We start from the raw sequence: 12123 nt of genomic DNA on the forward strand, positions 1-12123 counted from the left end.
CATTGTGTGTGAAGCAGCAGGCAGCAGCCATTTCTCAAACCTGCTTAGGGAAAAACCTTCCACCAGCAGAACACACTCCAGCCAGCAACGTGATGGTGGCTCAGTGATTTAAACAGAAAGAAGTCTTCGTCCAGGCAGCTTCAGAACAAAAATCCCTTATGATACAACTAATTTGTTCTAGGTTAACACACTGCTTGGGAAAGTCATACTCTCTACTCCAAAAAGGTCAAGACAAAATATAAAGTCAGAAGAATCAGAAGACATTCTGGCAAGAGTGGTAAAAGCATTTTAGTCTGTTGGGTTTTTGACAAAAGCAGCACACTCCAAAACTGAAGGGCAATTTCCCATCAAAAGATGATTAAAAGGGAGGTATCAGTAATGACACATAAGGTACAGAAGAGGTTATGGAAATAGGTGTCTACTGAGTCAAGTCCATTTTCACCCTCATCAACCTCGTTTGCTCTGGCCCACTCATTCATATCTCTGGCTCGATCCTGATTTCCCAGCTTGCAAAGGGCCATGCTTCTCAAACTGGGATCCACAGTAGGGAGAAAGGGGACACAGAGCCACAGCAAGTTCATGGCCCAGCAACTTGGGGAGTGTTAATTTTATCTGGTGTTGGAAGTAGATAAAAACATTGAAATAAAAAAACCCAAAAAATCATAGGCTATGGAGTACGCAGAGTAGAAGTGAAAATTGGACTGCAAAGAAAATGCTTTGCTTGCAGTTCTACAGAATGAGTTTTCACTCCTCTGCCTTACGGGTCCCCAGGACAGGAACAGGACACCCTCTAGTTTAGCCCTGTCCACTTGAACCTATCCTACAACTGTACAGTGGAGAAAGGGCCTTTTTACGGGCCCTGGAATAGGTTCTTGGAGCCAATTAGAATGATACCAAAAACAAGTTACACAAATAGTTGCACAGCGAGAAGCAGAGTCCTCTCAACAATCAGGAGGTGCCTTGTCCCCCCCTCACGTATTAGGGAACAGGCTCGGGAGGCTCCATGGTGCGTCCCCAGGATGCGTCTCCAGCCCACGTTCTCCTCTGAGAGGCCGGGTAGGTACGGTTCTTGCCTGGGCTTAATCACTCGAGGTACACAGGATCTAGAACATCAACTTTACCCTTTTGTATTGTTTATTTTTAGGGCACCTATGTCTCTTCATTTTTCCTTTTAAATATCAGGACCAGATAAATTATTGCTCAAAATATGTAAACACTCAGCAGTCAAAACCCACAGCGCCCTGCCCCACTCTGTTGCTAGCGGCCTACGTTGCTTCAGGTTACCTGCATGTATCCTGTTTCAGCTGTCTTTACGGCTGTGTCCACGAGACCTTCCCGGCCAGCCATTGTGTGGAAGAAGAACTCCGTTGGTGTTAAACCAGAATAAAAGCTATTAGCCACAAAGCCTTTGGCAGCTGGGAGCTAAAGAGAGATTGGAAAAAAAAAGAAAAATCAAACAAAAGAAAAAGTTCAAGGTCCGTAATTCCAAAACCCATTCAAATCAGAAAGTGCCCCACCTTTAGGCTATACATACCTGGCCAGTGCACTCTCATGAAGTGTCAGGTTTTATGTGCCCTTTCTTAGAGGAGAACTAATTTGGCACAACCCATCCTTACCAGAGACAAGGAGGGTGAGGTTCCAGCTGGGGCTGGCGCTGGTGCCAGTGGCAGGCAAGTGGCTCAGGAGAGGGAAACCAAAGCCTGGGCTGTTATCCATAGAGCAGGCAAGCGGTTAAGGACCTCACGGGGAACCTGCTGACTGAGCAGCCTGCCCTGCCCGTTCCCTAGGGAACGACCCCCTTAAGACATCCTTCCTCCGGGACAGGCCTGCCCACCTCCAAAACATAACCAGGCGCTTCTAATGTTTATGGGGTTTCATTTTGGGACAATGGAAAGGTTCTAAAATTAGATTATGGTGATGATCAAACAACTCTGTCAATATACTAAATCACTGAACTGCACACTTTAAATGGGTGATTATGATATGTAAAATGTATTTCAAAAACACTATAAAAGAAACACATACATCTATAAAGCAGCATGTGAAATGGGCAAATGGCCTTTGATCTGGATAGCTCTATGTTCCTGAGAGCACAATCCAGATGCACAGGCCGACCTCCAGCTTCCCTCTTTTGTTTAAGGGCCAGCTGGTACACTCATAGGCAAGCACAGCTCTCCCAAACCTAGCACTGGTGCAGGGCCTGGGAAGTCGGGCCGCCCCTGGCCTCTGCTCTCGGTTGGTCAAGCTGCCTTAGAACTCTGAGCTGGACAAGTACAGGCAGGTGCCATCCCAGTGGCCATTTATCTGCCTGACCTCCAGTCAATTCCGGTTTGGGCAGACGACCTGAATTGTTCTGGGGCTGCCTGATGCAGAGCCTAGCCATACACTCTCAGTGCAGCAGTCCTGTCTCCCCAGGAGGGGCCAGACAGAAATCCTGCAGTTCCATGGGGCAGGAGCAGCTGGGCACCTGTGCTTTAATGGGAATAACAGCTGACTCCAAACCCAGAATTTACTGAATGAGAAATCTACTCCAAGTTCCTTAACTACAGATTTAATAGTCGTCTGCCCCGGAATTCCAGAACCACCCCAGCACAGGTTTGTCTCCCTCTCTCTGCTTATACTAGCGCCCAAACCACAAGGGCCAATGGCACTCAGAAGTCATTCAAAAGCTGAGTTTGAGAATTCCAGAGAGCAGACCCTAGGGTTTCCTGGTCTCCTCAGTGTGTTTCACACTATGACTATCTTGTATATATAAAGTAACGATATGTTTCCATTACTTGAGCTAAGTTGGATGGGAACGTGATATCCTCCTCCTTTCAGAGAAAACATACCAGAGGGCAGTGGTCCAAGTTCTATAGATCTGGGTTGAACAAGGCTCCTCCCACAGGCCTCACGTGGGGCTGAAGACGCAATAACAACCCTGAGCGCCTGCCCTTTTACACCACCTCCAGGAATCGCTCGGTTGGCAGCCACAGAGCTTCAGTTACTCTCTTCTGCACTGACGGTCGTCCTTCAAAGTTCTGCCTGACCCACTACTGCTTACCTTTGAGTGTTTTTCAAAGTGAGGCAAGGACCTGTTTTCAAAACCATCTGGCACTCGGGAGCCACTGATGGCTTGCTGTCCCACGCAGGCAATCATCTGTGATATGTTAATGAAGGAACCTGGGGACGGTCAGGAATGATATTCATTTACCAAAATAAAACTAATGGATGTGCAAGCAGATCTGTGGGATCAAATGGAAACGCAATCCAGCACAGCCCCTTATCCTGAACGAGTTCATAGCGTAGGGACTGTGAGGCAGAACGGGAACAAGGCAGGGCAGAGCTGTCGGTAACACACGGAAGGCAGGGCGAGGGCTGGAGGTGCTGGAGCAGCCGTGCCCGTCGGGGCTGGAGGCAAGACCTCCTGGGGGTCTTCCAGCAGGCGGCAGCACCAGGTTGGACTGTTGCAGGACATCGTGACTTGGACATGAAAGGGTGGGGAGGAGTTCCAAAGTGGGTGGAGGAGTGGGAAGCAAAGACACAGGAATGCGAAAGGTGTGGGGCACGTACCAGGAGCAGGAAGTAGAATATTAGGGTGAAAGGCAAAGTTCAAGAGGTTGGACTTTATTTGTAAAAAATTTACAGAAATAGAAGATGCATGGGGGTTTTGAATTTGAGCACAGTATCATGAAAACTTAAGCTTTAAGGTCCTGGGTAACTAAGAAAATAAAACATTTTGCCTCTTCACTAAATATGTTATTTTAAAAATCCTTAGCCTTTTTTTTTTAAGTTGTCTTAAAGTGGCTCAAAATACCCTCAAACTCAGATATCCACACACATTACCAAGCTCCTCTAGAAGAGTTAAAAACCCCCAAAATGCAAATAATTATTTTTCTATCTACAGTTGACCCTTGAACAATGTAGGGGTGAGGGGCCATGGCTGCCTGTAGTCAAAAATTCATGTATAACTTAAGTCAGTCCTCTGCATATGTGGATTCCCCACCGCGGATTGAAAATACAGTTGATTTTTAAAAGATTGGTGTGTCAGTGAACCCACGCAATTGAAACCTGTGTTGTTCGGGTCAACTGCATACGATTTAAAAAGATGCCGTACAAATAAAGGCCTGTGAGTCATTATACTTCTTACATTTTCCGGAAGCAAACCAGCCAGCCTGATGGAGAACAAGATGACGGCAGTGGCCGGAGAGGAGCACACTCACCTTTGGAGCCACACAGAGCCATGGTGAGGGGGCTGTTGCTCTTGTCCAGCTCCCGGAGGCAGGCGCTGCCTGCGTGATCGCGGATCACAGACAGCTCCTTGAGGATCAAAGCCTGGGGGGAGAAAGGGAGACGTGTGGTGGGGTCGTCCTTGCTGCCTCTGCTGATGACAAATGTGTTGTCTAACGTTCAAGATTTGAAAACATTTATGCAAGATGTCAGATTTCCAAAGGTAGAGGTTTCAGAGCCTTAGGAGACCAGGATGCCTTATGTATACAGACCCACATATTCTACAAGGTTTCAAACTCAGTGTGTAAGGTGGAAATGATCAGTGACAAAACCCTGAAAAATTCTTTAAACGGCAATAAAGTAGAAAGCACATGGCTTTGTGTAGAGGAACCCAGACAATGATGGATCTGCATCTATATTGTTGTATATAAACACTCGTGCCTAAATAAATGTATAAAGCGCAAGATAATACTGGTACTATTTATAAGATTTGTCTATTTTTTCTTGCTGAGCACACATTTGAATTTCCACAAGTTAAGCGTGTGATGAGGTGACTCTCACAAGAATATTCTAGTCCATGAGCTCATCCAGATTGTCATATCTCAGCTCACAACTGAGGATGCTGAATCACTTAGGAGTCATGTTTCCACTAAAAACAAGCGCTGCTGAGGCCTCCAGGTGAGAAACGTCCATTTCTTTCCCCCTAAGATGTGAGATTAAGACTAAGCTGATGGTGAATACCTCACACAACTGCTTTAAAAATGTCACTACATCAGAAAATTTCTTACAGCTTAAACAGCCTCTCTTCCGTCCTGAGGTGAGCTAAAGCTCTGAGCCCCAGGCTACCAGGGAGGCAGAAGAGAGCCAGGCAAAACCCTGGTGCGGTCAGACTGCTGACCCGGGCTGCTTTCGTGAAAACACAGGGCTCTCTGGGGCTGGTGGGATTCTGACACGCGCTGGTCCAGTTCTCAGCTAACCTAGTTTCAAAGGTGAGGGGGCAGCAGACTGGTACGTGGCTCCTAGACATGAAATTCCCTTTTTTGTACCCAAGTCTCTCTCAAAGACCATCCATTCAAAGAGCTGCGGTGCCAGCCTCTAGTCGAAGGATGCCAGGAATAGAAAGGGCAGAAGCACTAAGTACCAGTTACAGAAGGGGCCCAGGCATGATGTCGAAACAAGAGCAGCCCCGCGTGGCCCAATGAACAGATCGGGTTGTGTTTTCACCACCTAGAATGTGAAAGCTGGAAGGGGTACGGAACCAGATCCGAGCCCTTTCCTCATGAAGCAAACAAGAACACACACAAACAAGCAGCACAGGGCGGACAAGAGACTCAAGCCACGGCCTTTACTTCCCACAGCTCTCTGCCACCTTCTCTGCGCGGCTCACAGCACAAGCCAGTGAGCACGACGAGGCTGCCCTGCCCAGACAGCCGTGCTCACCTCTAGCGTCTCCTCGGCAGTGCAGCCAGGCTGCTGCTGCAGCTTGCCCGTGTTCAGGGCTTCGATGTACTCGTCACATTTTTTGTAGCCAGCGTTCAGCAACTCATACTTGGCCTTTAGCAGTCCTTGACCGGGTGTGACGTCACCAATCCCGATTGAGAATCCACGGTTAGCTGTAGAATAGTTAGCAGGTAGAGCAGGGAGAGAGGGGCATGGATGTTAGTCAACCCACTACGTGGAAACACGTTTATACCTTCAGAGAAATCTGTCACAATGCAATTAAATACAAATTACCGTATCAGTCCCTAGGGAGTTATAAAAAACAACTATCACTCACTAACTCCACTCAGAGGCTTTACAACCGAGTGGGGAGCACAGTGATACCCCACTAACGATACTTTAAAGCAGACTACCATTAACCACTGGAGAGCAGGCGAGAAAGCCAGCTACGGACAGTGAGCCGTCTGACTTGTCTGGTTCTAAGACAGCATCACAGGGGCCTTTATGCCTTACACCCCAACCCGAGTTTCTCTTGTCAGAAATCATTCCAAAACACAGAGAATAAGAAACAAATGCAAACTCCACCTTCCTGGAACTATGTACCATCAATAATCCTGATCCTAACTGATGCAGAAAGTGGGCGGATGAGGACGGGCTGAGTAGGGTGGGGAAAGAGCTGCCTAAAAGTGGCTATGGAAATGAGGACCAACGGAAAGGCGCAGAAACTAGATCACCAGGTTCCGTAGATGCTGTAGATGATGTATGTGTTGGAAATAAGAAAACCTGGTATAAAGTCTGTGAAAGAAACAGGCCCCAGGCTCTTACCCTTCTGGGAGATGAGTTTACTACCCAAGAAACGGAAGTAGAGAGACTCTGGATTGAGGGATGCTAGGTGCACACAAACCCTTAGCCCTGTTCCCTGTCCAGCTCCCAGAATTCTGGTAGCCAGGTGTCCATCCTTGGGAAGGAGAGATTGGAAGATATCTCTATAGAAACCAAGCCTCCCTAGAGAAAAATGTTACTGATAGGGACATTGGGTGGTTCCTTAACCAAAAAGCTGCCTTCCAGCTCAGTCAAGGAACTGAGAGGTCCATCAGCCAATCCACTTCATTTCCAATCAGTATTTGAGTGTCTTGCTCATAAAATATGAGATAGCCAGGGACCACCATGAAAAAAAGAAGACAACAAATGCACAGAAAGAAGAAACTGAAAAGGAAAGAGAAAATTCAGGGAGCAAATAAAACTGAGTAATACTCTCTCAGAGTGACAGAGAAGATGTATCTGGAGATCAAGTACAGGAAGCCTCAAAAAAAAAAAAAACACAAAAGAAAAAAAGAATTACCTGAGAATAAGAACAGTGCTTGGAAATTAAATATATGATAGGGAAAAACAGTTTAAAATCAATAGAAATGTTAAAAGATAAAGTGAATCCAGAAACAAAGAAGTGAACAACAGGGAAAAGAAGATAAAATGAGAGAATCAATCCAGGAGCTGTAGTAGGCAACTAACAGAAATTCCAAAAAAGGGAAGAACAGAAAAAATAAAGGAGGGAAAATTATCAGAAAAGCAAGACAAGAAACTTTCCAGAACTTAAGGACACACACTTGCAGATTAAGAGAGCTTACAGAGTGCTCAGCACAATGAATGATGAAAGACTCATGCCAAAGACGTACCACTGTGGACTTGCAGAATGCCAAAAACAGAGAGGATTTTCAAAGCTTTCAGAATAAAACAGCAATGGAAATACAAAAACTTGGGAATAAGAATGGAAACACATATGAACAGAAACCCTGAAAATTGGAATAGAGTAGAACAATACCTTCAAAATTCTGAAGGAAAAATCTTTTTCAGTCTAGAATTCTATACCCAGCCAAAGAATCAATCAAGTGTAAGAGCAGACTAAAGATGTTTACGGGCGTGCAAAGAAACTCTTGACCCATGGCATGCTCAAAACATGAGCAAACACAGGAAACAGAACAGTGCAAGGATAGCAGGGAGATACTGAATAACCTGGTAAGGCTGAATCAAGGAAGGCCCAGAGGGCTACAGAGACTGCATAGCTACCTTGGAAGTAGCCCACGAAGGGCCCGTTATGTAACACAATCCTATCTGGTAGGCAACAGGAGCTACTGTAGATTTTGAGACAAGTACTGAAAAGCAAATTCAAATCTTCAGCCAATCTAGTCAGTATCGAGTTAATTTCATTAAGAAAAGCATAAATGGGGGTGGCTGGATGGCTCAGTTGGTTAGAGCGCATGCTCTTAACAAGGTTGCTGGTTCGATTCCCACATGGGCCAATGAGCTGCGCCCTCCACAACTGGACTGAAGGACAAGCACTTAACTTGGAGCTGATGGGTCCTGGAAAAACACACTGTTCCCCAATATTCCCAATAAAAATTAAAAAAAAAGAAAAGCATAAATGATTTAGCTTAGAATAGGTAATCTTTTCTCTATGTATGTGTTTGGAGTGGGGTGTATAAAACAACAGCAGAAGGAACCCCTAAAACTCCAACAACTACAGCAATAAAATGAGGATGCTGAGATACTCACAGAGGTAGACAGGAGCCAGCCTGGCAAGCCGTGACATGGCATCGGCAGCTTCGTTCTGCCCCCAGTCTCGCAGCAAAATGTAAAAAATATTGTTCTTGGATCCTGATCCCAGCGTTCCTTTGTCCATGCTGCCACTCATCAACTCACTGTTCTGGATAGTAACGTCTGGAAAGATAACAATGACTATGCATTTAAACAAATAATTATTTATTACTTTGCCTCATCCCAAAATAAATTTTAGTTGAGAAAATTTATTCCCATATTGAAAGTTAAAGCAGAGCAAATAGAAATTTTCCTTAAAAAAATTTTTGAGGGGGGGAAAAGAGAAAGCTAGGGGATTTTTAAAAAGTACAAAGGCCCAGTTAGTTACCTTATAGCCCTAACTCTGAAACGTACTAGTTGGCCCTCATTCTCTTCATCTGTAAACTGTGGATGACAGCGGTAAGCACCCGCCATCTTTACATCGTGGGGATATTCTGGGTATCAATGAAATCATGCAGAGCAAATTGCTTTATAAACAAAGTGTAAAGCACTATGTGATTCACCTAAGAAACTGAGAACTAACGGCACCAACAACGAAATGAAATTCACCTCTAAAAAGAAACAAAACACAACCTAAAACAAAAATTTAAAATATCTAAAGGACCAGAGAGGATGTTTTCAAAGGAAATGCAATAAACCTGAGAAAAACCAGTGCTCTTCAAAAACATTTCATGTTCATTACAAGACAGCAGGAACCTTGACCTTCAGAGAGACTGCAGTTCAGTTGTCAGTGCAGGGTCCTGGAGATCCGTTTCTCATCACAAGGCCTTGCTAGCAAAGCCCATTCTGAAAGTGCTACTCAACTTGGCCTGTTAGGGATCTGCTCGTCAGCAGTCTGGGATGAACTAAGGTGCTCATGCCAGAAAGTAAATGCTGGCTGAATGGCATTGGTCTGTGGACCACACCCCGGGTCGGATTAGTCTAGACGCCTCAGAAGGCTTCCATTCAAATACTCTGTTACCCTTGATCTTCATGTTCTCATAACGTCCACTGACCAGGTGAGGCAGGTAAAAAAATTAGACTCTTTAGTTATATTTTTTAGTCATACTCTTAGTCAACGAACAAGTTTTTGAACATAACATAAATTGTATGTCTTAAATAATGAGACTTTTATTGATGGGGAAAAAAACCCCCATAAAACAAAAGAAGGCAGGATAAAAGCAATTGCATTAAAGGACAGAAACTAGTCACTTAAGACAAAACACATTTGGAGTAGAATGTTCTAACAAATGGATCACGTGTCTACGGAATCTCTACCTTTTAGAGAAATGGAGAATCACATCTGAGAGGAGAAACATCAGCTACATCTCCCTGAAGAAGGGATTTCCTACCTAAGACTAAGTAAGGCCTTAGAGAAACATGGAATTGCTCGCTAGGTGAAGAAGGTAAGTTATTGGTCGCTTGCTTTCTGCCCCCTCCCCCAGCCTGACACGTTCACTCACAGGAATCGTTGACACAGAGGTCTTCTCCTTTGCCGCAGTACTGCTTGCCCTTGGTCCGGAGGTTGGCCCTCACTGGATTGTCAGCACTCGGTCTGAGGATAACACTGAAGATCTGCTTTCCGGTCCACAGGGTGACAGGCTGGAGGAGGAACGGAAGCCAGAGCATCAGCTGGCCGAGCCTGGGCCAACCTCGCCTCACACAAATAGGGCAGGACTGTATGGCAATCATACCCACACCAGCACCAGCACAGGTACAAGTGCAAGGACACACACGTGCACACACATACCCCTGTGCGCGCACACACACACACACACACACACACACACAGCTCCTGCACAAACCTTTAATATTGTAGGAGGTGGGAGGCAAACTTTAATTTTCTCATCCTTGCCAACCAATATGGAAGCAATGATTTGGCAAGCCTTGGCGCGGTCAAAGAAAGTGTCCTTAAAAGTGAGGAGGTAGGCCCCTAAGAATGTTAAGAAACAACACATACGCAAGGAATGAAACTGAGGAAATCACATCTCAATTTTAAAATCAATCTGTACTATTACTAAAAAAGTGGCTTAAACGGTACAGTTGCTATGGGCTCTCTCGTCGAACGAGAATCCAAACTCCACAACTAAGGGGACTTTGGTTTACTCACTGCTGTATCTCCAGTGCTTACAAAACTGTCTGGTTTATGATAGGAACTCAATAAATGCTTGTTGAGTCAATGAATAATCAACCAATACTGGATATCTCAAGTAGGTTCACAGTTAAACTTCGTAAACAAACAACAGAATTAAACACAGACAATTAAATAGCTTCTTAAGGCCTCATATGAAACCACTGTGAATGAGAATCACTGTGCTCCAGTCTCCTTTCAAGTGAATTTCACAAACCTACCTGTTAGGAAATCCTGAATAGCAGCAATCAGTGGTTCTCCATTCCTTGGGGTGACAAGATTTGCTTTAGTCTGAAGAAAAATAAACATGGTAAGCTAGCCATCCTCAGAAGCACGATGTAGACCAAAGATGTGCACGGCAAAGATTTTGAACTCTTACAAATAAAAAGAGAGCAGCAGAGAGAGGAGGCTGAAAAGCAGACGCCAGGGGTGTTAATCTCAGCTATGTCACTAGCTTGCGGGTTCGTCATCTGTCAACGGGAAAAAGAAAGAACCAGCAAGACCAACCGTAGAGGTTCCTTCCAACACCAAAATAAAACACGGAGTGAAGCTGTTTTGGATTCCTGTAAAGAACTCCACCGTGCAAGACTTTACTGTTATTAATAAATGTACTTCTCCAAAGAAAATTCACTTCTATGAATGAGAAGTACTATTATCTCTGAAGTGAATCATTTCGATGCTTCTCCACAATGATGGCAGAAGTGCTCAATTTCTCTTAAGACGTTAAGTTCTAACAACAAACAATTCAACAACACGATTTAACTAAAATTTAATGAATGCCACATTGGGAAAAAAGGATGCTAGTTGTTCACTGCATGGGTCAATTTAAAGACGGTTCTGTGCAGCAGACTGCTTATGCTTAAATCTCGATTTGGAGATGCTCATGTGCATTTGTGGGTTTTCTGGGCCTCCTCACCCAGAACGAAAGGCCCTCCAAGGCAGAGGCTTGGTCCTGTCTGCTTCTGCACCATGACCCAGAGTAGCGAGCCTCCAACTGGGCAGGGAGAACTATCTATTTACACCTGGTTTAGAGAATCTCTCTGGGGTAGCACCGCGAGTGGTGTGGGAGTGAGAGCAAAGTGCATGAACCTGAGATCTGAATGTTTTGGAATAGTCTCCTGAGCAATTTGGGTCACAGTCAAGCGAAAACCCAACCTGCTCCACTGAGACAGGCCTGCTGAGCCAGTACAGGGGTAAGTTTCTCACAAGACATTGAGGGGATTTGTCCAGATAGTGACTGTGGATTCTTCCATCCCGACATCCTTGGAGCCTGTTTTTATTGTTGTCATTTTTAGCCAATGAAATATGTTGTCAGAACAAAATGTCTAACAAAATGGATCCTTAATAAGAAAGTCAGTGGCCAAGTCTAATATTGGTTGGCTGCAGGCTGACAGCTGTTATTATCGGAAGGTTTTCTAAATATCTTTTTAATTACCAAAATAATATATATTCATTATAGAAAAAAATCTAAAAATATAGACAGCTAAAACCACCTCCAAAACCTCAAAAGCCCAATACATAGAATTGCCAAGCAAAAAGACCTACTGTTTAAGATTTGGGTATATTACCCTTCCAACTTTTTGCTGTAAACATTTTTATAAACACAGAAGCATCCAATTACCAAACAAAATAGGGTCGTGTCATACAACCTGCTTTTTTAATAAAGAATAAATCATAAATAACTTTCATGCCAAAAAGGGTACAACTATGCCATTTTACGGGCCACACAGAATTTTGTTGTAGAGATGTGACATAATTTAATTTAACCAATT

General features: G+C 44.5%; 1 protein-coding gene across 1 annotated transcript in view; it reads right to left on the reverse strand.

The window, feature by feature from the left end:
- The window catches only part of POLR3A (RNA polymerase III subunit A), a 47094-nt gene that overhangs the window by 18287 nt on the left and 16684 nt on the right, over positions 1-12123 (reverse strand). Inside the window, exons 12-19 of the mRNA XM_019745940.3 lie at positions 10573-10642; positions 10026-10153; positions 9684-9822; positions 8200-8364; positions 5650-5822; positions 4203-4314; positions 3044-3162; positions 1285-1422 (exon numbers count right to left, since the gene is read on the reverse strand). Of these exons, the coding sequence (XP_019601499.1) occupies positions 1285-1422; positions 3044-3162; positions 4203-4314; positions 5650-5822; positions 8200-8364; positions 9684-9822; positions 10026-10153; positions 10573-10642 (1044 nt within the window). The remainder of the gene's footprint in view (positions 1-1284; positions 1423-3043; positions 3163-4202; positions 4315-5649; positions 5823-8199; positions 8365-9683; positions 9823-10025; positions 10154-10572; positions 10643-12123) is intronic.

The sequence above is a fragment of the Rhinolophus sinicus genome, chromosome 15 (genome assembly GCF_057876585.1).
Source record: "Rhinolophus sinicus isolate RSI-liver-muscle chromosome 15, RSI-T2T, whole genome shotgun sequence".
NCBI classification, from domain to species: Eukaryota; Metazoa; Chordata; class Mammalia; order Chiroptera; family Rhinolophidae; genus Rhinolophus; species Rhinolophus sinicus.